This window comes from Neoarius graeffei, chromosome 15 (assembly GCF_027579695.1).
Source record: "Neoarius graeffei isolate fNeoGra1 chromosome 15, fNeoGra1.pri, whole genome shotgun sequence".
Taxonomy (NCBI): Eukaryota; Metazoa; Chordata; class Actinopteri; order Siluriformes; family Ariidae; genus Neoarius; species Neoarius graeffei.
This window is the reverse complement of record NC_083583.1, coordinates 56799298-56825858: the sequence shown is the minus strand read 5'-3', so window position 1 is coordinate 56825858 and position 26561 is coordinate 56799298. Positions and strand designations below refer to the sequence as shown.

At 41.0% G+C, this 26561-nt stretch overlaps 1 protein-coding gene across 4 annotated transcripts in view; it reads right to left on the bottom strand.

Annotated features, from left to right (window-relative positions):
• mast3b (microtubule associated serine/threonine kinase 3b) overlaps nucleotides 1–26561 on the bottom strand; it is an 84432-nt gene that overhangs the window by 9441 nt on the left and 48430 nt on the right. For all 4 annotated transcript variants that reach the window (XM_060941683.1, XM_060941684.1, XM_060941685.1 and 1 more), the window contains 14 exons: nucleotides 23388–23596; nucleotides 23005–23143; nucleotides 22771–22903; nucleotides 20714–20879; nucleotides 20489–20590; nucleotides 18493–18615; nucleotides 16742–16851; nucleotides 15826–15989; nucleotides 11605–11726; nucleotides 11076–11276; nucleotides 10702–10928; nucleotides 9092–9214; nucleotides 5208–5344; nucleotides 3110–3291 (listed from right to left, as the gene is read on the bottom strand). In XM_060941683.1, coding sequence (XP_060797666.1) covers nucleotides 3110–3291; nucleotides 5208–5344; nucleotides 9092–9214; nucleotides 10702–10928; nucleotides 11076–11276; nucleotides 11605–11726; nucleotides 15826–15989; nucleotides 16742–16851; nucleotides 18493–18615; nucleotides 20489–20590; nucleotides 20714–20879; nucleotides 22771–22903; nucleotides 23005–23143; nucleotides 23388–23596 — 2138 coding nt within the window. The remainder of the gene's footprint in view (nucleotides 1–3109; nucleotides 3292–5207; nucleotides 5345–9091; nucleotides 9215–10701; nucleotides 10929–11075; nucleotides 11277–11604; nucleotides 11727–15825; nucleotides 15990–16741; nucleotides 16852–18492; nucleotides 18616–20488; nucleotides 20591–20713; nucleotides 20880–22770; nucleotides 22904–23004; nucleotides 23144–23387; nucleotides 23597–26561) is intronic.

Sequence of the window (26561 nt, the reverse complement as noted above, 5' to 3'; positions counted from 1 at the left end):
AAAATGATCCAATATTACATATCTGTGAGTGGTAAAAGTATGTGAACCTTTGCTTTCAGTATCTGGTGTGACCCCCTTGTGCAGCAATAACTGCAACTAAACGTTTCCGGTAACTGTTGATCAGTCCTGCACACCGGCTTGGAGGAATTTTAGCCCGTTCCTCCGTACAGAACAGCTTCAACTCTGGGGTGTTGGTGGGTTTCCTCACATGAACTGCTCGCTTCAGGTCCTTCCACAACATTTCCATTGGATTAAGGTCAGGACTCTGACTTGGCCATTCCAAAGCATTAACTTTATTCTTCTTTAACCATTCTTTGGTAGAACGACTTGTGTGCTTAGGGTAGTTGTCTTGCTGCATGACCCACCTTCTCTTGAGATTCAGGCTACATCCACACGACAACGGCAATGAGATTTTTTTTTTTAAATATCGCGTCCACATGGGCAACGGATCAGTTACATTTCAGGTCCATATGGCAACGGAACGCTTGCTGAAAACAATGCAATACACATGCCACACCTCTAGGTGCGCTGTAAGACGGTCCCATCGGAGACACCAGAACAATAGAAGAAGTAGACGCATGCGCATAAACCCCTTCTTCTGTAGCTTTAGCCACATCAAGTTTTGATTATTAATCAGTAGCATAAAACGAAAGACGCGGAAAGAGGAATGAATGGGGGTAGATGGAGAGAGAGAGGAATGAATGGGAGTAGATGGAAGCCGGTACGCCAACATTCTGATATCCTCCAGAATTCTTTAATGGTCCGGAATAAATTGAATGCTACACGTTGATGGATTACTTTCTTCTACGCCCTTTTTGAGGAATGTATTGTCGGACTTAAACCAACATCTGAAGAGGTGAGATCGCTCCTTTTTTTTCCTATTTTTGCTGGCGGGATTGGTTTTGTTTTTGGAAAGCGCACGGGTGGTGCGTGGTTTTGGTTACTGCTTCCGCAGTGTTTGGACTAGTCATAGGATTTGTTGACAACTCGCATCGAGTTCGTTACACTTCTACCCGGCGTGAAGCACTGACAGTCATGTGGTTGTGACATCATCGTAAACAAATCCGTTCTACTCATCCAGACGACTTCGCAACGGGGCCGTCGCCAGATTTTTCCACTCTGGGACCCGTTCTCAAAAGATTTCGTTGTGGGGCACCCAAAACGCCGGTGCCGTGTGAACGCCAGGCCGAAACGATAAACAATTTTATCAGATTCACCTGAATCCGTTGCCGTGTGGACAGGGACTCAGTTCATGGACAGATGTCCTGACATTTTCCTTTAGAATTCGCTGGTATAATTCAGAATTCATTGTTCCATCAATGATGGCAAGCCGTCCTGGCCCAGATGCAGCAAAACAGGCCCAAACCATGATACTACCACCACCATGTTTCACAGATGGGATAAGGTTCTTATGCTGGAATGCAGTGTTTTCCTTTCTCCAAACATAACGCTTCTCATTTAAACCAAAAAGTTCTATTTTGGTCTCATCTGTCCACAAAACATTTTCCCAATAGCCTTCTGGCTTGTCCACGTGATCTTTAGCAAACTGCAGACAAGCAGCAATGTTCTTTTTGGAGAGCAGTGGCTTTCTCCTTGCAACCCTGCCATGCACACCATTGTTGTTCAGTGTTCTCCTGAACATTAACATTAGCCAATGTGAGAGAGGCCTTCAGTTGCTTAGAAGTTACCCTGGGGTCCTTTGTGACCTCGCTGACTATTACACGCCTTGCTCTTGGAGTGATCTTTGTTGGTCGACCACTCCTGGGGAGGGTAACAATGGTCTTGAATTTCCTCCATTTGTACACAATCTGTCTGACTGTGGATTGGTGGAGTCCAAACTCTTTAGAGATGGTTTTGTAACCTTTTCCAGCCTGATGAGCATCGACAACGCTTTTTCTGAGGTCCTCAGAAATCTGCTTTGTTGGTGCCATGATACACTTCCACAAACGTGTTGTGAAGATCAGACTTTGATAGATCCCTGTTCTTTAAATAAAACAGGGTGCTCACTCACACCTGAGTGAATCCCATTGATTGAAAACACCTGACTCTAATTTCATCTTCAAATTAACTGCTAATCCTAGAGGTTCATATACTTTTGCCACTCACAGATATGTAATATCGGCTCATTTTCCTCAATAAATAAATGACCAAGTATAATATTTTTGTCTCATTTGTTTAACTGGGTTCTCTTTATCTACTTTTAGGACTTGTGTGAAAATCTGATGATGTTTTAGGTCATATTTATGCAGAAATATAGAAAATTATAAAGGGTTCATAAACTTTCACGCACCCCTGTACTCAGAGCAGCCTGGGGAGCAGTTGGGATTAGGTGCCTTGCTCAAGGGCACTTCAGCCACTCCTGCTGGCACAGGGAATTGAACCAGCAACCTTTTATTCCCAAAACTGCTTCTCTAACCATTAGGCTATAGCTTCAGTCCAGGCTGGTGGAGGTGGTGTAATGATGTGGGGAATGTTTTCTTGACACACTTTGGGCACATTAATACCAATCATCGCTTGAATACCAAAACCTATTCGAGTATTGTTGCTGACCATGTGGCTTCATGGCCACAATTTACCATCTTGTAATGGCTATTACCAGCATGATAATGCACCATGCCACAGAGTAAAAACTGTCTCAAACAGGTTCCAAAAACATGACAATGAGTTCAGTGTTCTTCAGTGGCCTTCCCAGTCAAATCTGAATCCAACAGAACATCTCTGGAATGTGGTAGAACAGGGCATTCAAAGCATGAATGTGCACCTGAAAAACCTTCAGGAATCTGCAAGGTGCAAGCATGTCGACAAGGACCAGAATCTCGAAGGAAGGTTACCGACATCCTTCGGAACCAATACCATGAAGAATTTAGGCTATTCTGAGAGCAAAGGGTGGCCCCTACCCAGTATATTTATAGTGTCCATAATCAAGTGCTCAGGGAGTGTATACTGTATATAAACTTGAGTCTTCACTGGCAGTCCTTAATTTATAAGGAATTCTGTGCAAATTCATATCGTTATTATGATTTTTTTGGTTCGTAATCCTTTCCCTTAAAAGCTACTGCAACCAGTTAAAACTGAGCTCTGAAACATAAATTAAACCAGGTATGTGTACCAGCAACGTGGTCTGGAACTGGGCTCCGGCATGGTGTGGAGGGTCCAGGGGAGAGACTGTGTGTGGGGGACCCAGGCAAACTCTCGCTAGAGGAAACAGAGTGATGGAGGCCAGAGGAGAAGCTGCGACTGCTGTGCATTACCGTGCTCTGCTTAGACAGCTTCTTTAGGACGCTTCGCCGTCTGAGAGCAGAAGACATCACAGCTTTATTACATTTTTAACATCTTACATATGCTAGGAGTTATTAGTTTTTTTAAATACATGTTATTAAACTGCAAGTTATAGTCCACTGCAAAGGTTTGCATGTACATAGGGCAAAAGTAATAATCTAACAATTTAATGTTTCACAAACACCAAACAAGTAACAAAAATTGTCAGCATAAACTGAAATATTAATAGTGGAAAAAATATAATCTAATTTTGCTTATACCTGATTATTCCACAAAATCGAGTTGGGCATGAGCTGATAACCGATGACGCACAGAGCCGAGTCGGCTACAAGTCATGTACGATGAGATTGAATGGAATAACTGTTTTATTCTATCCACATTCACTGGATTTTGAGAAACAGAGCATTTTTATTTTTGCAAATTCGATAAATGAAAACTTCATACAAAACGTCCGACAAAATCATTTCTGCTTAGGCGGACTTCTTAAAAACCCATCAGTGGCTGCACAAATTGACTTTAGTGGGTTTTTTTGTAGAACGTGTCGTCCTGCCGAAGTATAGAATAGCTTTAGACATTTACTTAATTCTTCCTTGGACATTTCAATGATGTAATTTTCAAACTTCTTTGAGCTTTTGAACCAGTTTAAAAAAAATTTTTAATGCTTAAAGATGAAGAATGTCTCCTCCTTCCATTTCCGGTTGAGAGTACGTCGTGTGCATCCTTGCTGCCACTTCTCACCGGAATCGTTTTTTTTGGGGGGTGGGGTTAGGTTTTTTTTTTGTACGTTTGTGTAGTTCGATGTCTGTTTTTGTTCGCCAGTTGTGGTGTAGCTCCAGACCCAGTTTTGGGCGTCGGTTCCCTCCAGGCCTTGGTTAGCTATGGACTGCAGTGAGCTCGTTGCTCATTTTAACATCGTGGTTGTCCAGCGCTCTGTGCATCTGTCCTTTAATGTTTGGCGTGATGTTCTGAGCAATGTTGCTCGGTGGTGTCGCGGCGGCTGTGCAGGTGGATCGGGACATACCAGCGCTCTGCGTGGCGGTGAGTCTGTGCTCGCTTTGTGGATCCATGGCGTGGTGTTGCCCAGCGGTGTCGCGGCGGCTGTACTGGCGGTGTGGGACTTGTTTTCGTATGCCTTTTGGTGGGACTGTGGCAGCTACACCATTGGAATGACATCTTGACACCCCCCCAATAACTGTAAAGCGACCTTGGGTTTTGAAAAAAAGGCGCTATATAAATTGAATTTATTATTATTGATGTAAACAAACTGGCGACATGACAGTAGCAATGTGTGAAAAATGGTATAATAATTCTTGAAAAAAAAAAAAGATGCATTCTTACCATCAAATACTTTCACTCCATATTTTGTTGTTGTTTTTTTTTTGTTTTGTTTTCAAGTAGAGTTTTTATTTCATCCTTGGTTGGTTCAGCAACACGTGCTGTCATATTGTTTTTTTTTCTACTCATGGTATACGAGCTGATAGCCTAGTAGTAGAGTAGCCAATCAATCAGAGCGCACAATTGCTCTTATCCAGTGACTGTGGACAGAATAATATAAAATTATCCCCCAAAACTTATTCGCCCACACATTGCCTTTATAACATCTCAGCATGTCCACTGAGCAGCTTTTATAATCACCCCACTAATAATCACATTCTTCCTGTCACCTTTGTTATAACTCTGCCAGATTACTTTGACAGTGCTTGCCCATTTTTCTGGACAGATCTGTTACATGGCTGCCTTCTTCAAATCAGTTCTGGAAGCTGAGGTGGTCATGTCAAAATAGATGCATTTGTCTACTGATTGACCTTCTGTATTTACTGTTTTTTAGGATAAAAGAAGTTAAATATTTTGCTTTCCCCATTTGAAAACCATTCAGGCTTTTCCCCTTGACTGCAAGATTAATGAAATATTAATGAATGCCATCAGACCGGTCCTGGTTGTCTTTTCTCCTGCTCCTCTTGCTGCGACGGGCCATCTTGCCCTTGTAGCTTGTTTTCCGTGCTGGTCCGACTTTAATTGTTGTATCCTCGAGGGCAACGGTCTGCAAGGCCACCTTGTTACCGCTCTGTAAAACAATATGAATTGTTGAGTATCGTTTAAATAATCGCTGGGGCAAGAATGTGCTGGTGCAAGCACCTACAGGAGAATCAGTCTTTGTATGAGTATCAATCCAGCTACTGTTCGCTGTTTACTAGTGGGTTCAAACGTGAATTGTGAGAGGACTGTCACGAGGGAAATAGAGATGCCAAACATATATATGGATAACATGTAGCTGTGACTGTGGAAACAAAATGAATCCAATGAGGAATATTAATGATTAAGAAATGACCGTACAACTAAAATCCCACTATAATTAAATTTAGTACCAACAACAAACTTATAATAGTTGCTGATTTGGAGAGCTATGCTGGCTGGAGCTTTAGATCCTGGTAGGGTCATCCAAGCCAGACAGGTCAAAGCATAGAAGCCAGGCAAATACTGAGATTAAACTATAACAGGCAGCAGTGTTACAGTATGGATGAAAGCAGTTATCGACAGACCAAATGATGTGTTTCATCCATACCAGTCGGTGGCGGATGATGAAAATGAACATACAACCATGCTTTTGTCTAAACCGGGGAACGGGGCATTGCACCCCTCTTACTCTCGGCGTGCGCCCCCTTACCGAAATGCCGATTGAACCCCAAGTCACACTCAGGCCATGCACTTATATGCTACTGCACAACATGCAATCTTTCTCAAAACGATCTTTTCTCCGTGAAAACATCCGAGCAACACCACGTGACAATGTGTCTGATCATCAAATACGTTATAATTACTCCAAAAATATTCCAATCATAGTAGATACACCGTCAGACGGTGCAAAAACGATCCGAATTGGCGTTTTCCAGACCGAGGCGCCATGTTGTTTAGTTGTTTACTTGTCGCAGCTGCTCTCGCAAGATTTGACACAGGTTACGTACAAGGTCAGCTGACTTACAGAGTGAGATTTCTCAAGACTGAATGACCTTTCACCCACCAGCACGGGAGCTTTTGACAGAAGTTGTTTGCGAGTTGTTTTTGTTGACACTTGAGCATTTAAAGATGTCATCCAGCGGCACGAAACGGAAGAAAGCCAAAGACGGTCCGGGACAGAAGAAGAAGACCTCTTTTTTCTGTCACAAAGCGGATAAAGATATTTCTGATGGCGAGATCGCGACAATTGAGGGAATCGAAAGAAGACCAGATGTCTTGCTCTGATGAAGGCACCGAGTGTTCAGTGGAAAAGCAAAATGAGAAAAAGGCCGAGTTCCAGGAAAAGTTCAAGTATACACTACTGTTCAAAAGTTTGGGGTCACCCAGACAATTTTGTGTTTTCCATGAAAAGTCACACTTTTATTTACCACCATAAGTTGTAAAATGAATAGAAAATATAGTCAAGACATTTTTCTGGCCATTTTGAGCATTTAATCGACCCCACAAATGTGATGCTCCAGAAACTCAATCTGCTCAAAGGAAGGTCAGTTTTATAGCTTCTCTAAAGAGCTCAACTGTTTTCAGCTGTGCTAACATGATTGTACAAGGGTTTTCTAATCATCCATTAGCCTTCTGAGGCAATGAGCAAACACATTGTACCATTAGAACACTGGAGTGAGAGTTGCTGGAAATGGGCCTCTATACACCTATGGAGATATTGCACCAAAAACCAGACATTTGCAGCTAGAATAGTCATTTACCACATTAGCAATGTATAGAGTGGATTTCTGATTAGTTTAAAGTGATCTTCACTGAAAAGAACAGTGCTTTTCTTTCAAAAATAAGGACATTTCAAAGTGACCCCAAACTTTTGAACAGTAGTATCTATTATATATATCATCTCATTATCTGTAGCCGCTTTATCCTTCTACAGGGTCGCAGGCAAGCTGGAGCCTATCCCAGCTGACTACGGGTGAAAGGCGGGGTACACCCTGGACAAGTCGCCAGGTCATCACAGGGCTGACACATAGACACAGACAACCATTCACACTCACATTCACACCTACGGTCAATTTAGAGTCACCAGTTAACCTAACCTGCATGTCTTTGGACTGTGGGGGAAACCGGAGCACCCGGAGGAAACCCACGCGGACACGGGGAGAACATGCAAACTCCACACAGAAAGGCCCTCGCCGGCCCCGGGGCTCGAACCCAGGACCTTCTTGCTGTGAGGCGACAGCGCTAACCACTACACCACCGTGCCGCCTATATATATATATATATATATATATATATATATATATATATATATATATATATATATATATATATACACACACACACACACACACACACACACACACACACACGCGCGCGCTTCCACGCTTATGGGTACTGAAATGGGGACATGAACTTATTCATATTCATACATATTTATATGCCAAAGTCAGAACGTAACACAAGTGTTGTGGACATATATATTCTCAATTTTAACAATGTAGAATTACTTTTTGAAACATAGGAAGGTGATGTTTTAGCAAATATAATTAATAAACATGTGTAGTAGAATAAACATACACATTCTTTCAATAAGATTAACAATATAGCTAGATTGTAATTAATTTGTAACAGACGCGAGATGGACAATCGTAACAGAAGTAATGTAACAGACATCATTTTGGAACTCATAGGCTTGACTTTGGCATATAAATATGTTTTTATTACATCTCAGAAAATTAAAGTTATCTTTTAACATATCATTCATTAAAGATTACATGTTTTGTGACCTGATGGTAAAAAAATAAATGGTTTTAGGTGAATAAGTTCATGTCCCCATTTCAGTACCCATAAGCGTGGAATCACACACACACACATACATATATATATATACATATATATACATATATATATATATATATATATATATATACATACATTATATATATATATATATATATATATATATATATATATATATATATATACACACACATATACATACATATATATATATATATATATATATATATATATATATATATATATATATATATATATATACACACACACACACACACACACACACATACATATATATTTTTTAGTGCGCTTACATTTTTTGCATGGTTTCAAACTTTGTGATTTGGGTTGGATTCCAACTTTACAATGTTTACTTTTTGGTGTCCTTTTAAAGAAAATAATTTTGCTCTGGAATTTTTTTTTTTTTCATTTTGAATAACTAACTCTACCTTATTGTACTATAAGAAAACAACAGAGTTCTCTGGTGAATGTTTAATACTTTGTAAGTTTGATTCATTTGAATTATAAATTTCAATTTGAATCATGAGGAATTAGTATTATGAGTAATTTGAATTTGAGTTATGAGGTATTTGAATTGTCAAAGTTTTATTTTCTTTTTCAATGTTGACAAACAATTTGTTACAATTTCCCTCTCAGATAGCCTCAGAATGTCCCATTGTAGCCTCAATTTTTCAAAGGCTCCGTGCACCCCCCCATGGTGAGCGCCCTCATACTAAATTTTTCTAGAAAAACCCCTGTACAACGGCACGGACCAACTAGTGCCTATTAATGGATTACTGCAGTAGCTAGTAGATCTTATGACCACAAGTACTGACCATTTTTTATATGGAGCAACTGAAAGACGAGCATCAAGAGGCAAACCACCCCTCATATATCGATCAGCTGGTACAGGTATTCTAAAAGAAGACCTGCCTGCTGCAAAGGACGAGCAGATGTTTTTGTAAAACTCTCGTCACGAACGTCCGAGCTCACTCGAATTGATGATGGTAAATTTCTATGGATTATGCCATATTGTAGAACACAGCGCACGTCTCACCTTCAGAAGTAGCTCCATCATCTCCGTGTGCACCAGCCCCTGTACGGACTCTCCATTCACATGAGTGATCAGATCTCCTGCTCTTAGACCAGCCTCATGAGCAGGACTGCCTTCCTCCACACTCTACAGACAAAAACGTGGGGAAAATACAATTCACAATGCCTTTATTTAGTTTTTTTTTTCTATCAAGTTCTAATTAAATCGAATGTTTCATTTATTAACATAAAAGATAAAAATTACAATTCTAACCAAAACCACTGACAAGTCTTCTCTTTTTCTTTCCAACTGAGCCCACCTGTATATACCTCTAAGATTATCTGTATCCTTCTGTATGCATCAGGCATGTAATGATTCACCCAATTTATGAGTCGATTCATGATTTTGGGTTCACAATTCAACTTTCCTACAATATTTTTGAAAAACAAAATTAAATGAAGAAAAAAAATGTTTAAAAAAAAAAGCAACTTTTTTTTTTTTACTATTTGTCAACTTATATTACTTTTGTTAAATTAAAAAAAAAATTGTTTCATGTTCTTTATAACCAAAAGTAATTATATACCCACATTTGTAAAGGTTGCAGTAAAATAGCCTATTAACTAAAATTTCATTTTTATTAAAAATGAAAAGGTAAATAACAAATAGGCCTTTTCTTCATGAACATTTTTAATATACTACCTGCATCTGCTTCGCTTTTCTTTCGGCAGTCTGTGAAAAAAGAGCTCCGATTTTCTTGATAAAGCCGTTTGTACAGTCAGTCGCACAACAGCTCTCTTATTTTAGATGTGTGTGTTTTTGCAGAGATGTGTTACTTCCATCTACGGTGAAGTCACGAGTATTCCCTCCATTTTGTGTTATCGCGCCCTCTGTTGTCTAAACAATGCAATTACAGCTAAGAGATTACACAGCATGATAATCGGGATTCATTTTTTTAATTAATTTCGACTTGAATAGTCATGTGTATTGCGGTTTATCGTTGCACGATATATCGTGACATACCTAACCAATATCCAAGAACAGATTTCCTCAAGTCATTAGATGGCAGCTACAGGTCACAAAAATTAAAATACGACTTAAAACGTTTCAAAAGCATTTTTGAAAACTAGGTATATCTGATTTCATGTTGGTGTGTGTAGTGCTGCGGGGGTTAAGTATGGAGCATGACCTTTTACCAAGTACTGACCAAATCTTTTACCTTAATACAGACTGAAATACTTTAATACTCTGAAATACAGAGAAAGTTCGGAGTGCAGAGTTTTAGATAATGTTAAACTCGAACAAGAAAATGGAATCTTGCATAGTGCAACGCAAATTAAGATTTGGTCACCAAAAATGGTTCATGACTTGAATGGAAATAGCAACAAAATGCTGGATCGTGGGTAATCTGCTGAAGTGAGCTGCATCATGCGATGGAAAAGCACTATAAATTTTACCTCAGAGTATGAACTAATTTCTAATGCATATCATTACGTAAATGCAAGCTCTTTTAGAAGTTTTAGTGTAAGAAATGTAACGACAAAGCTATTCATTTGATGAAATAAACGCAGGTCATGGAAATGAAGTCAAATATTTTGATTATGTAAAGTCAAGTGCCAGTTTTGTAAGCTGCTCACCGAGACCATGTGATGGATGGTGTATACGTCACTATTTCCGATGTAGACACGGATAGTCTGCAGGGTGAAGCCGTACTTCTTGCCCGAGCTATGGATAAAGATGGGAGGCCGTAGGCAGCTGAAGCTGAGGGACAAGTCTCTATTTGGGGAGGAGTCTCGGGATGAGGGATTGGAAGAAATGGAGTGTGGGGAAATGGGGCTGGCTTGAAGACCTCCACTCGTGTCATCTGGATAGGTAGGAAATGAAGGGAAGGGTAATGGCCAACCTTTACACACGCATGCAACTCTTCAACATGCAAATGGGGTTGCACAAAATACGTGTGCTCATTTTTAATTGGATACAGTTCTATTAGGTCTCACACACAGTTTCTCACCTGGAGTGATGATGAGGGACAGTGTTGACACAGAGGCAGATTTTGGTACTTTGCCCCCTGGAGAGAGATGCTGTCTGTCAGGGGTTTCAAGCTGGTTGCCAAAACATCTCGGACTGCCGTGTTCCCTTGGAGACGAGTGCTTTGTTCCTGTACTGTTGCTACGCAGCCTGATCCGTCGCAAGTTGGATACAACTACCTCAGCTGCAACGGGAGCAGGAATAAAAATTTACTTACATGTCCAGCCAGGATAGAGCTCAGAAGGACCATAATCACAAATCACAATCAATTGTTCTAAAATATAGATTCAATCACTTACTAACAAAGCTAATCCTAATAAACACTAATTCATCAGAAATAACTTCTCACTGGTCTCGTCAGAACAACCTTATATCAGGATGCTGTGAAATACCTCCCTTTTAAAGCAGAATGGAACACGAGACATTTTACCCTATACTGTAATCCCCAAGCACATTTTTTCTCTTGTCGCAAAACCTAATGACAATTTAGCTATTTGCCATAAAGTCCTGACCTTCATCATCAGTGGAAAGTGCAACGCGTGGCATGGCTTCCAGGCTGTGTGTACTACTCGCCACCAAAGGGCTTACACACCTGTCTGGCTGGGAGGAGCTGGATGAGGCTCTCGGTCGCAGGCTAGAACACAATGGCAAATGTTACAAGGCATACACACAATGTTTTAAGACATATACAGACATTACAGGACCCTTGCTATAACAAATGTTGCTGTGGATGATTCAAGTCAAGTTTATTCGTATAGCGCTTTTGACAATAAACATTGCCGCAAAGCAGCTTTACAGAATTTGAACGACTTAAAACATGAGCTAATTTTATCCCTAATCTATCCCCTATGATTAATTTAATCATACTAAATACATCAGAAACCTAATTGAGTTTGATGTAAAGAAGAAATGATCTGAGAAAAAAAGTGGAAATCAGGTTCTTTTCAGTATGAACAATCTTTGACACCAAACCCACCTTGAGTGTCGTCAAAAACCTTAATTTTTTAAAATTGTTTTTGATCAGAGAACCCATCTCCACTCAAACTAAGTAGTATCTAGCAAATACCAGGCGCTTACATTTGTAGTTTGAGATATATATATATATATATATATATATATATATATATATATATATATATATATATATATATATTTTTTTTTTTTTTTTTTTTTGGGGGGGTGGGGGGAGTTTTCTTCTGGCACACCTTCCAGATAGTTTGCTTGCATCGAGGTGGTGTTTAACTGTAAATTCTGTGACTTTGTCCGTCTGGCAAGGCACGCTGCAGTACAGGTGTGAGTGGGGAGTCAAACTCTTGTGGTCACCAGAGGACCAGCCCCCCACTGTAACCCTAGCTATGTACAGTTGTGCTCACAAGTTTACATACCCTGGCAGAATTTTTGCTTTCTTGGCCTTTTTTCAGAGAATATGAATGATAACACAAAAACTTTTCCCCCCACTCATGGTTAGTGGTTGGGTGAAGCCATTTATTGATAAGCAACTGTGTTTTCTATTTTTAAATCATAATGACAACAAAAAACATCCAAATGACCCTGATCAAAAGTTTACATCCCCCAGTTCTTAATACCGTGTATTGCCCCCTCTAACATCAATGACAGCCTGAAGTCTTTTGTGGTAGTTGTGGATGAGGCTCTTTATTTTCTCAGATGGTAAAGCTGCCCATTCTTCTTGGCAAAAAGCCTCCAGTTCCTGTAAATTCCTGGGCTGTCTTGCATGAACTGCGCGTTTGAAATCTCCCCAGAGTGGCTCAAAGATCTTGAGGTCAGGAGACTGAGATGGCCACTCCAGAACCTTCACTTTGTTCTGCTGTAGCCAATGACAGGTCGACTTGGCCTTGTTTTGGATCGTTGTCATGTTGGAATGTCCAAGTACGTCCCATGCGCAGCTTCCGGGCTGATGAGTGCAAATTTGCCTCCAGTATTTGCTGATAACGTGCTGCATTCATCTTTCCTTCAACTTTGACCAAGCTTCCTGTGCCTTTGTAGCTCACACATCCCCAAAACATCAGCGATCCACCTCCGTGCTTTACAGTAGGAATGGTGTTCCTTTCATCATAGGCCTTGTTGACACCTCTCCAAATGTAACGTTTATGGTTGTGGCCAAAAAGTTCAATTTTGCGCTCATCACTCCAAATTACCTTGTTCCAGAAGTTTTGAGGCTCGTCTTTGTGCTGTTTGGTGTAAATTTTTGTTGGTCTACCTGACCGTGGTTTGGTTTTAACAGAGCCCCTGATTTTCCATTTGTTAATCACAGTTTGAACACTGCTGACTGGCATTATCAATTCTGTGGATATATCTTTTTGTATCCCTTTCCTGTTTTATACAGTTCAACTACCTTTTCCCGTAGATCCGGTGACAATTCTTTTGCTTTCCCCATGACTCAGAATCCAGAAACGTCAGTGGTTGGATGAAAGATGCAAGAGTCTGTCTGGATCCCAGAAACTCACTCAGCTTTTATGCACACACACTGATTACAAGCAAACAGATCACAGGTGAGGATGCTACCTTTAGTAGCCATTCAAACCCATTTGTGTCAACTTCTGTGCATGCTATCAGGCCAAAATCACCAGGGTATGTGAACTTTTGATCAGGGTCATTTGGGTAGTTTCTGTTGTCATTATGATTTAAAAAGAGAAAACACAGTCGTTTGACAATAAATGGTTTCACCCAACCACTAAGCATGAGTGGAAAAGATGTTTTTGTGTTATCATTCATATTCTCTGAAAAATGGTCAAAGAATCATAGATTCTGCCAGGGTATGTAAACTTATGAGCACAACTGTAATAGGCAAGAGGCTGAGGGCTACAGAAACATAGTCTGGCTAACGCGACTTCAAAGCTCTGCAAGCATTGGTCTGGCATAGATATTAAGCCCAACCGTTTCCCAAAGCGCGTGGTTGACCCGCCTCCCTGAAATGCCTCAGTTTGCTACTGGTCGAAGCCAGAAAAGGCTGTGACGAAGCTTAAACCAATCACATCACTCTTTCCTCTGACGTATGTGACGTGACGGAAACTGCTTGAGTAACAGGAAGAAGATAAATACCTCCAGGGCTGCTCTTTGCTCCGTTTTCAATGAGAACTTCCTGTTGAATGCTTTCAATACAGCATCTACCGCTGTGTCAAAGGCTTGCCGCTGCTCCATGTTCGGAATGTTTCTAGTGAATGAAGCGCTTCCGGCATGGATTCTGTAAACAATCTATGGCTTCCGGTCGCAGTTCTACTACGTCACTGCCTTGAACACGCCTCTACCCAGGGCCGTTGGAGATGCTCAAAGTTGATTGGCTCCCGATTTTTCGGGAGCTTGGAAGAGCTGGAGATAGCTTGCCTTGCCAGACTAAGCTCGCAACAGGCCCTCGTGTTGCGTCACACTTAGGACGGGCGGGTCCAGGCTAACAGAAACAGAGATCGGCACCGCCTAATGCGCCATATGGTGCGGGAAGGACTTTTTCTGTGACTTTGCGACCCCCCCCACCAAATACTCCCATCTTCCACAAATCTCTGCACACAGGACCAAAATACACTTGAATCCTCTTCCATTGCCACTTTTCCACTACCAACGCGGCTGAGTCGGGCTGAGCCGTGCTGAGTTGGGCTGAGTCGAGCTGAGTGGGGCTGTTGGAGTTGCATTTCGACTACAACCGCGCTGAACCATGCTGGCTGGAAGTGGGTGGACAAACTGGGTGGAGTTAGCGAAAGTGGGTGGACGTCACGTGATGTCGTTAGGCAGCGCAAACAGTGACATCAGTGGCCTTTTAAGCGGTAGTCTCACAACCCGGAGAGTAAACAATAAACATGGAGGACATGGTGTCGTTAGTGTTGCTGGTCTTGGTGCTGTGGCTTGTTGTCGCCGACAACGCCAACAGATACTGGCAAGAGCGTATAGATGAGGCGAGGCGCATAAGGTTTCAGAATTCTCGTAATTCGTAATTATTCTTCTTCCGGGTTTACGGTGTTTATAGATCCCAGCGTGCTCGCGGGGCGTGTGTGGGCATGTGAGGACACTCCTCCTCACCAATCAAAGCACAGGGGAGTGTCTGCTCACGCCCCTAGCCCCACTCAGCTCAGTTTGGCTCGCTTCAGCCCCACTCCAAAACCGTGCGAGTTTTGGGGGCTGAGCAGGGCTGAAGCGAGCCGAGTCGTGCTGTTCTTAGATAGTCGAAACGCAAGCTGTGTCGGGCTAAAGTGAGCTGAAGTGAGCTGAAAAAGGGTAGTGGAAAAGGGCCACATGTAGGCTCATTACAGCTCAGGTTGCTTTAAACTCCTCATTTATTGCCCTCATAATGGATATAAGCATTTAGAAGCGTGTACATTTTTATAGCCATTGGCTGATTTATGATTAAACACACTTGTGTCCCAGTTCATTTATGTACTCTCTAATCTCCCCCATGCTAATGAACGACAAAGGGAAGATCACCTCATATTAATGCCCTAATGAACAGGAAGTCATGGATAACATCTGAAGAGCTCCTAAAACACCTAATCAGGTAAACTATAAATGGCAACATCTTTCAGCTATATTTTGTTCATAAGAATTGCTAGATGTACCAATAACTGATGCTCGGTTTACTTAAAAATATTTTTGATAAGGACTTCTTTTGATTAAGAATAGGTTTTCATTATTACGCTAAACAAACACAAAACACTTCAGAACCTTTTTAAAAACCTACAACAAGGATCCTAATCACTCTGTCTTCAGGAATAAAACTTCTAACAGACCATGGCCGCTGTCCTGAGAGTCTCCTGTTATCTGGGGCTCCTGTGCTGCTCTGTCTGTGCATCTCTCGGCCATCTGAACGGTCCTCATGCTCTTCGCTATGACTTCGGTCAGATGAGAAACTCAGATTGGATGGCGTGGCCAGATATTCCGTGCTGCTGTATACCTACAAAGTAGGGAGCAGGAAATGTATGAGGCAACTTCTGTCTAATCATTGTTATCTGAACAGATACATCAATCACATTTGGAAATAACGGCATTTATTTTTTTCACGGTCCAAATCCTGCGCTCTGATTGGCTGGCGAGCGGGTCCGTATCCTACGGTACGGACCCCGGTTACGGACCTCTGGCGACTCGCTCGTTCACAACAACAAACGTAGTAGCATTTTTTGTCAACATTTATTTTCGCATTTCTCAGGAGAATGGCATTAATTTTACATCATGGATAGCGATAACGACAGTCTTCACAGCGAAAGTGAGTTTTACTACCCTGAGGAAGAAGAAATAAAAGAGAACATGTCAGGAGAAAGCGAAAAACCTCTAACTTGCTAACGCCGAGCAAAAACATGGCTGAATCCTGAATGACTCCTATTTGTATAAATAGGGGACTACATAGGCGGCAAAATGTAGTTTTTTTCCCCTGCCATGGAAGTGCACTTGTATACCGAGGAGAAAGCAATTTGCATTACAGCCGTGAATGAGGATTCAAAATGGCGGCTCGGTCAGTATGGTGAAATACCGTGACCTCGGCCTTAAATACTGACCTCGGCCCAGAGGGCCTCGCTCAGTACTTTCAAGACCTCGGTCACAGTATTTCATCATACGGACCTCCCAGCTGGTAAATAACATTTATGAAGACCTGAACAAAATATTTGAACAGAATATTTCTATCATCATTTTGAATTCAACAGTACTAACCTTGCTGAAACGATTCGACCATGAGGAAAACCTTCGAATTTCAAGGGAAGACTCGTCATCGTTTGTTTCATCGTCGTCAGAAACCAAATGATGATAGCGATCGGATCGAGCTGGATTTATGAGGGGAAAAAAAAAAATTTCAAAAGTCTTACTTTAGGTGGATAGGGTTATTGTTTAAAACAATACAGGGTATCAAAATATAGTTTTCCAGTTGAGTACTGACAGACGTAAAAATATTTTCAGAATCAATTGTCATTGTACCAAGTACAACGAAATTAAAAGCTAACCTTAAAATGCAAGACTACATAAAAGTAGAACAAGACCACAAAGGAATAGAACAGACAGACAGACACAACCCACAAAGTGCATATTGCATTTCACTATTGAGGTGTATAACTAATAATAAATAATATGGAACAGTCAATAAGGAGTGGGGTTAGTGCATGTTTTCATTCAGCAGGGTTATGGCTCTAGGGATAAAACTGTTCTTGAGTCTGTTAGTCCTGGACCTGATGCACCTGTAGCGCCTCCCAGAGGGCAGCAGGTCAAAGAAATGATGGCTCTTGTGAGAACTGTCCTAAACAATATTCCTCGCTCTGGCGAGGCAGCAAGAATTGTAGATGTCGTCGAAGGTGGGGAGAGAGTGGCCGACGATTTTCTGCGCCGTCTTAACCACACTCTGCAGCCTCTTCCTGTCTGCTTCAGTGCAGTTGGCGGACCACACAGATGCAGGACGTCAGCAGGATCTGTAAAAGGTCTCAAGCAGCTTACTATCCAGGGTGTTCTTCCTGAGTACCCTCAGGAAGTATAGTCGCTGCTAGGTTTTCTTGATAACTGCCATGGTGTTTGCAGACCAGGAGAGGTCTGCAGATATAAGGGTGCCGAAATACCCGAAGGTGTTGACCCTATCTACACAGTCGCCGTTGATGTGTGTGTGTGGGGGGGTGAGAGATCAGCCCTGTTCTTCTTGAAGTCGGCAATGATTTCTTTAGTTTTTGAAGTATTCAGTAGCAGGTTATTTGCTGAGCACCACTCTGTCAACTTCAGCACCTCGTTCCTGTAGTTCACCTCATCACCTCCTGAGATCAGCCCAATCACAGTGGTGTCGTCGGGAAATTTAATGACGGTGTTTCCAGGGTAGGCAGGGGTGCAGTCGTGTGTGTAAAGATTATAGAGTAGGGGGCTCAACACGCAGCCCTGGGGAGAGCCGGTGCTGAGCGTGCGGGAGGAGGAAAGGTGAAGGCCGAGTTTCACTGTCTGGGGGCGATTTGTCAGAAAGTCCTTTATCCAGGAACAGGTGAGTGAGGGAATGCCCAAGTCCAGCAGCTTGACAACTAGTATGTCTGGGATGATGGTGTTAAAAGCCGAGCTGTAGTCTATTTTTTGGACATGAGGTTAGAAGTAATAACTAGCTGACTAACTAAATATAAAACACACAGAAATGCACACATAATTGAGGCTCATTTATACAAATAAAGCTTTAAAAAATTTTTTAAAAATGCAAAGAACCTGCAATTGTAATAATAAAAGGCGTGAGTGGTCATGCGCAGACAAAAACAGTGAAAAACATTTCTGCTGAATTTTGTAATTCTATACTGCAAACAAGGGCGTGTTATAGATGCAATTAAAAAAAAAAAAAAAAAACTGATGTTACGTAAATCATCATTTCTGTCTGTAGGCATTTAAACAAATTCAACCTCAAGATCAGTCTAAAACACACACATGACCAAAACCAAGTAAATAATGCTCACTATCAAAATAACTAGTGTCATCATCTCCTTCTAACTGAGGGATGAATTCAGCTTTTTGGCGAAGCAGCCCGTTCCAGTCCAGGCCGGTGAAGAATGTGTGCTGTTTGACCTCTGGTGCTCCCCCTGAACAGATTCAAAACATCAGGAAACAGACATTTAACAGTTCAGCAGTAATATATGACAATACATTTACAGTGGCGCTTGAAATTTATGAACCCTTTAGAATTTTCTATATTTCTGCATAAATATGACCTAAAACATCATCAGATTTTCACACAAGTCCTAAAAGTAGATAAAGAGAACCCAGTTAAACAAATGAGACAAAAAATATTATACTTGGTCATTTATTTATTGAGGAAAATGATCCAATACTACATATGTGAGTGGTAAAAGTATGTGAACCTCTAGGATTGGCAGTTAATTTGAAGGTGAAATTAGAGTCAGGTGTTTTCAATCAATGGGATGACAATCAGGTGTGAGTGGGCACCCTGTTTTATTTAAAGAACAGGGATCTATCAAAGTCTGAGCTTCACAACACATGTTTGTGGAAGTGTATCATGGCACGAACAAAGGAGATTTCTGAGGACCTCAGAAAAAGCGTTGTTGATGCTCATCAGGCTGGAAAAGGTTACAAAACCATTTCTAAAGAATTTGGATTCCACCAATCCACAGTCAGACAGATTGTGTACAGATGGAGGAAGACCATTGTTACCCTCCCCAGGAGTGGTCGACCAACAAAGATCACTCCAAGAGCAAGGCGTGTAATAGTCGGCGAGGTCACAAAGGACCCCAGGGTAACTTCTAAGCAACTGAAGGCCTCTCTCACATTGGCTAATGTTAATGCTCATGAGTCCACCATCAGGAGAACACTGAACAACAATGGTGTGCATGGCAGGGTTGCAAGGAGAAAGCCACTGCTCTCCAAAAAGAACATTGCTGCTCGTCTGCAGTTTGCTAAAGATCACGTGGACAAGCCAGAAGGCTACTGGAAAAATGTTTTGTGGACGGATGAGACCAAAATAGAACTTTTTGGTTTAAATGAGAAGCGTTACGTTTGGAGAAAGGAAAACACTGCATTCCAGCATAAGAACCTTATCCCATCTGTGAAACATGGTGGTGGTAGTATCATGGTTTGGGCCTGTTTTGCTGCATCTGGGCCAGGACGGCTTGCCATCATTGATGGAACAATGAATTCTGAATTATACCAGCAAATTCTAAAGGAAAATATCAGGACATCTGTCCATGAACTGAATCTCAAGAGAAGGTGGGTCATGCAGCAAGACAACAACCCTAAGCACACAAGTCGTTCTACCAAAGAGTGGTTAAAGAAGAATAAAAGTTAATGCTTTGGAATGGCCAAGTCAAAGTCCTGACCTTAATCCAATCGAAATGTTGTGGAAGGACCTGAAGCGAGCAGTTCATGTGAGGAAACCCACCAACATCCCAGAGTTGAAGCTGTTCTGTATGGAGGAATGGGCTAAAATTCCTCCAAGCCGGTGTGCAGGACTGATCAACAGTTACCGCAAACGTTTAGTTGCAGTTATTGCTGCACAAGGGGGTCACACCAGATACTGAAAGCAAAGGTTCACATACTTTTGCCACTCACAGATATGTAATATTGGATCATTTTCCTCAATAAATAAAATGACCAAGTATAATATTTTTGTCTCATTTGTTTAACTGGGTTCTCTTTATCTACTTTTAGGACTTGTGTGAAAATCTGATGATGTTTTAGGTCATATTTATGCAGAAATATAGAAAATTCTAAAGGGTTCACAAACTTTCAAGCACCACTGTATTTATAAGCCCCCCCCACACACACTCTGGTAACAACTTGGACCATTGCTGCTCTTTTTATTTTTTACCCATAGACATTGTCTGAGAAGGCTAAAATTAAGAAGGAGACACTTCAAGAAATATGGTATAATTGGCTCTTGTATGGAATATGCTGCTAATAGCTAAATGCCACAAAAGCAACAGCAAACTGCTAAATTACCTGTCCCAAGTCGTTCGATAGGACTTTGTCTCAGTAAACGTGTTATCAAGTCCTGGGCATCCACTGGCAAAGCATCATCCCCATCTGGCCAGATGATATCATCTAATAAAGTATATTCAGGTTAGCTATTTGATAGGTCAAAAGAAACATCCAAAATCTACTTGAACAATGCTCCATTTTCCCCCAACAAAATAAAGAGCTCTCATATTCAGCATCTGGACTTACCACTGACGACTTGACCAAAAAGTTCTTCTGGCGTATCTCCAAAAAAGGGCACACAGCCCACCAGAAACTCATAAAGTATGATTCCCATAGCCCACCAGTCTACTGGCTTGCCATAACCCTGCCGTAGAATAACCTCTGGCGCAATGTACTCAGGTGTGCCACAAACCTGGAGAGAGAATCCATCAACATCAAAATGATCAATAATAGGGACAAGTACAGAATTCAGTAGATTAGCAGATTAAATACAACCCTGATTCCAAAAAAGTTGGGACAAAGTACAAATTGTAAATAAAAATGGAATACAATAATTTACAAATCTCAAACTGATATTGTATTCACAATAGAACATAGACAACATATCAAATGTCGAAAGTGAGACATTTTGAAATTTCATGCCAAATATTGGCTCATTTGAAATTTCATGACAGCAACACATCTCAAAAAAGTTGGGACAGGGGCAATAAGAGGCTGGAAAAGTTAAAGGTACAAAAAAGGAACAGCTGGAGGACCAAACTGCAACTCATTAGGTCAATTGGCAATAGGTCATTAACATGACTGGGTATAAAAAGAGCATCTTGGAGTGGCAGCGGCTCTCAGAAGTAAAGATGGGAAGAGGATCACCAATCCCCTTAATTCTGCGCCGACAAATAGTGGAGCAATATCAGAAAGGAGTTCGACAGTGTAAAATTGCAAAGAGTTTGAACATATCATCATCTACAGTGCATAATATCATCAAAAGATTCAGAGAATCTGGAAGAATCTCTGTGCGTAAGGGTCAAGGCCGGAAAACCATACTGGGTGCCCGTGATCTTCGGGCCCTTAGACGGCACTGCATCACATACAGGCATGCTTCTGTATTGGAAATCACAAAATGGGTTCAGGAATATTTCCAGAGAACATTATCTGTGAACACAATTCACCGTGCCATCTGCCGTTGCCAGCTAAAACTCTATAGTTCAAAGAAGACGACGTATCTAAACATGATCCAGAAGCGCAGACGTCTTCTCTGGGCCAAGGCTCATTTAAAATGGACTGTGGCAAAGTGGAAAACTGTTCTGTGGTCAGACGAATCAAAATTTGAAGTTCTTTATGGAAATCAGGGACGCCGTGTCATTCGGACTAAAGAGGAGAAGGACGACCCAAGTTGTTATCAGCGCTCAGTTCAGAAGCCTGCATCTCTGATGGTATGGGGTTGCATTAGTGCGTGTGGCATGGGCAGCTTACACATCTGGAAAGACACCATCAATGCTGAAAGGTATATCCAGGTTCTAGAGCAACATATGCTCCCATCCAGACGACGTCTCTTTCAGGGAAGACCTTGCATTTTCCAACATGACAATGCCAAACCACATACTGCATCAATTACAGCATCATGGCTGCGTAGAAGAAGGGTCCGGGTACTGAACTGGCCAGCCTGCAGTCCAGATCTTTCACCCATAGAAAACATTTGGCGCATCATAAAACGGAAGATACGACAAAAAAGACCCAAGACAGTTGAGCAACTAGAATCCTACATTAGACAAGAATGGGTTAACATTCCTATCCCTAAACTTGAGCAACTTGTCTCCTCAGTCCCCAGACGTTTACAGACTGTTGTAAAGAGAAAAGGGGACGTCTCACAGTGGTAAACATGGCCTTGTCCCAACTTTTTTGAGATGTGTTGTTGTCATGAAATTTAAAAATCACCTAATTTTTCTCTTTAAATGATACATTTTCTCAGTTTAAACATTTGATATGTCATCTATGTTCTATTCTGAATACAATATGGAATTTTGAAACTTCCACATCATTGCATTCCATTTTTATTTATAATTTGTACTTTGTCCCAACTTTTTTGGAATCGGGGTTGTAAATTCATACTGTGTAGTAGACTGGAACTGTTTAAAAATACTGAATTTCAATTCTTAACTAAAATTCATAATTACAATAAACTGAATACAGGGGAAAAACAAAACCTGATCCCAAAGTTGGGCTCTGTATCTTTTTTTTTTTTTCAAAAAGCATGATAAAAGTACCATCACCACAATACTGTAAATGTCAAACACATGCCCCGTTACCTGCTTGTCAATGAACTCTCTGGTGTCTTTCTCAACATGGCCTTCGTAGAGATTTGTCGTCATGTTCATCAGACCAATCTTTGAGAGGCCAAAATCGGTCAGCTTAATGTGCCCCATTGAGGTTATCAACAAGCTGCACGTAGTGTTCAGACACAGTGAAATAATTTAATACAATGAAGTCATTACACTTAAACAATATTCGACTGTACATATATTAAGATCCTTCATTCATACTTGTCAGGTTTGAGGTCTCTGTGTACGATGCCGTAGCTGTGCAGGTATTCTAAAGCAAGAACAGTCTCCGCAAAGTACAATCGGGTCATGTCAACAGGCAGTGGGCCCATGTTTTTGAGCAAATTCGCACAGTCTCCACCTGTTTATCACACAGAAAGAATCACAGTTGTGTTCCCCCCCAGGGTAAAACTTCTGGCCTGGAAAGTCAATTAAATCAAAAAGGCTTTTTTTTTTTTTTTTTAAATCTTTTTGCCCCATTTTCAATTCTGAGATCAGACATGGAAACATACGCATATTGCCCCTTTAAGGTTTTTTTTAAACCAATAAAGATAAAAATTATGACAATAAAACAATTAACCATGCAACTATTGCTTGAACATTACCTTCCACATACTCCATAACCATGCAGAGGTGTCTACGGGTCTCAAAAGAGCAGAACATACTGACGACAAAAGGGTTCTCTGCAAATGTCAGGATGTCCCGCTCTACAAACACCTGCTGGATCTGGTTCCTCAGGATCAGGTTCTGCCGGTTGATCTTTTTCATTGCAAACCGTTGGCGAGTTTCTTTGTGCCTCACCAGGTACACAGCTCTGAAACAAGATAACAGCGCAGTGGCTGTGAAATAAAGGAGTTGCATGCTGTGAACGGTCTCCATCTGTAGTTATGGTGGCATACCGTATTTTCTGGACTATAAGCCGCTACTTTTTTCCTAGGTTTTGAACCATGCGGCTTATACAAAGGTGCGGCTATTCTGTGGATTTTTCTTCCACCGCTAGGGGCGCTCTAACCGGAAGTAGAATCAAAAATAAGATAGACGAAAAATCAATGCAAAGAAGAATTAGCAGATCTTTAGCAGATAGAACACGCACGACAAATTACTAACTGGTAATTATTTTCAAATCCAGCGAAAATGATTAAAGTGACTTGTGGTTTCAAACACAGGAGAAATGAAGGTAAATAAATACCGGTTATTTTCTCTTGGTTCTGTTCCGTTTTAATCAGCAAAGTTGCTGCCGTGTTAAAAGGCACTGTTCGGAAAGAATCTGTTCAGGTACATACATGTACATTTACAGTACAAAATCGTTCTGTACATGCAGTAAATATCTAATTTTTCAACATAGATATCTGCGGCTTATAGCCCGGTGCGGCTTGTATATCTTTTTTTTAATTTTTTTTAAAAAATAGAGCGGATGCGGCTTATATACAGGTGCGCTCTATAGTCCAGAAAATACGGTATACAGTGACCCCATACAGGTGTAATCCTGACAGGTGTACAGTTATTTGTCATTTTAAATATGACTGATTACAAAACATTATAATGTGCAAGTAATATGCCTGATGGGGCACTGACATATTTACTATGAGGTCTGGGGTGCGGTCCAAGTATTCACTATTACGAGGATGTAATTTTCTGCTGTAATTTCCTCAGTGCTGCAGAAAATAAAAAAAATAAATAAATAAAATTAAACTGATGTGACCACAGGAGTATTAGGCAAATGAGCAAATAACTTCTCAGTTTTTCTCCCGATTGGCTGCTGGCTCTTTCCTGTCACAACTTATTTAGACTTCTTTCATGCTTAAAGGAGATATGCAGAGCCTTTATTTTTAAATACACTTCTGAGTGGATAGTATCTCCATCATTGACTCTTGTTTGCTGCATAATTGGGAATAAAAATATATATATATTTTTGAAAGTTAAAATCGACCACAAAGTTGGCATTCGAGCTGCCCCACTGAGCCAGCCAGCCCTGAGTGGGTGACGTCACAGTGGGAACCGGTGCTATAGACCAAAGCCAGACTTGGCAGGCGAGAGTGGCTGCAATGGCCTCTTCGTTCGGATTTATTGGAGATTCTTCGGATTCCTCAGATAGTAATACATCTGACAGTGATAGTCCTGAAAGTGGACTGTGTGTACATGCTACTGCTATACACGTAGAACCGTACCAGTTCGAACCATCGGAAAGTGAATCCGATAGTAACACGTCAGCCACGGAGGCCCCACCTTATGAAATAAAGCCAGAGAACAAAGCCGTCTAGAGAATTGAATGGAACTGAACTGACAGTCTCATATGACTCTTATTAAAACAGGATAGGTGTTATAACTTATGCAACATACATGTACATGCATGCATTTTCACTGATAAAACGTAAAAGGCTCATTAAATAAATCAGATGAACTGAGACAGTCACATTCAGAAGCAAATTAAATAATCTTATACCGGTAACTTAAACACACAATACAAGTTACATGGATTAATCTAAATGCAGGTAAACAACAAGTGGTGTTGTTTTGTATCCAAACAAGAGTCAGAGCTTATCCGTCTGTGTTCTCGCTTCTTGAAGGCCGACCTTATGGCCGGTTATTTTGAAACAATCTGACTTTCAGTTCTTCGTTCATTCGTTTCTTCCACGTAAGGGCGAGATATTGCTGCCGAGGCAAACATATCCAGTGGAGAATTCTGACGACTGGTCCACTCATTCTCCATTTTCTCCATACTGAGTACTCCGCCATTACTGCTCAGCTCACACTCCAGGAGAACTGGTGCAACTGAACTTACTTTCATTTTCTTGTAGTTTTCTTTTCCTTTAATTGTTGGTACTGCACCCTCTTTCAATACGGGCTTATAGCCAACGCTCCTCAACAGATCAGAGGTCTCGTACGAGTCATCAGTAAAATGTGTCCGTGAATTTCTCGCAAAACGCGTCCAAATCTGTGCAGTTTGAACATTCTTGGGCCATGAATGCAACGGAAATCCACCTTCTGTCGTGTTGCTGCACCCGCCAGCAACACATCTACGCAGCATGGCGATAAATTAGCTCAAAATGGAGGATCGGAGTTGCAGTCAGCTCTGTGTTTTAGTATAGCGGAAATGGCGATGAGACCGATAGACTTCCTGCTGTGACGTCACAGATGTCAAGGTCATTCACTCAGACTGCTACCTATATGAATCACTTTAATTGTAAAAATTACTATATTAGATTTATTGTTAAATGCTTAAAACTATTCCTGCGCCATTCTTGAGGTCTCAAGGCATTTATAAACCAAAGTGAGGCCACGGTTCTACGTATCTCCTTTCAAGTTGGAGCACAATGACATCAGACGTATCAGAGTTGACGTATTACGCATGTACACAAATTTCCCATAAATTCTGACCCAACACCCCGACACAGCACTGAGTGAATTATTATTACAGGCTTGTCAGGGCAACTTACAACAGCTCAGAAATAACATGGAGTACTTATAGTCCACTGACGAAAGAAACATTTTTAAATAAAATTTAAACAAAATTTGGTAACATATGGCTGTATTAGCCATTTCATTTAGATTAACTGTAATGCGTTTAAGCTTTCCTCTGTTTATAATGTTCTTAAAACGTCCAACGTGATAAAAGGCTGTATTCTGCAGATTTGTAAAATTTTAAAAACGCAACAAAAATATTTGATCCTCAACTGCAAATTACTGTACTATGGTTAAGCAAAAAAACCCGAATTAAATAATTAAGCAGAAATGGCAATTATCGTTTTAACCATTATTGCGTAGCCTTATTTGAAAGC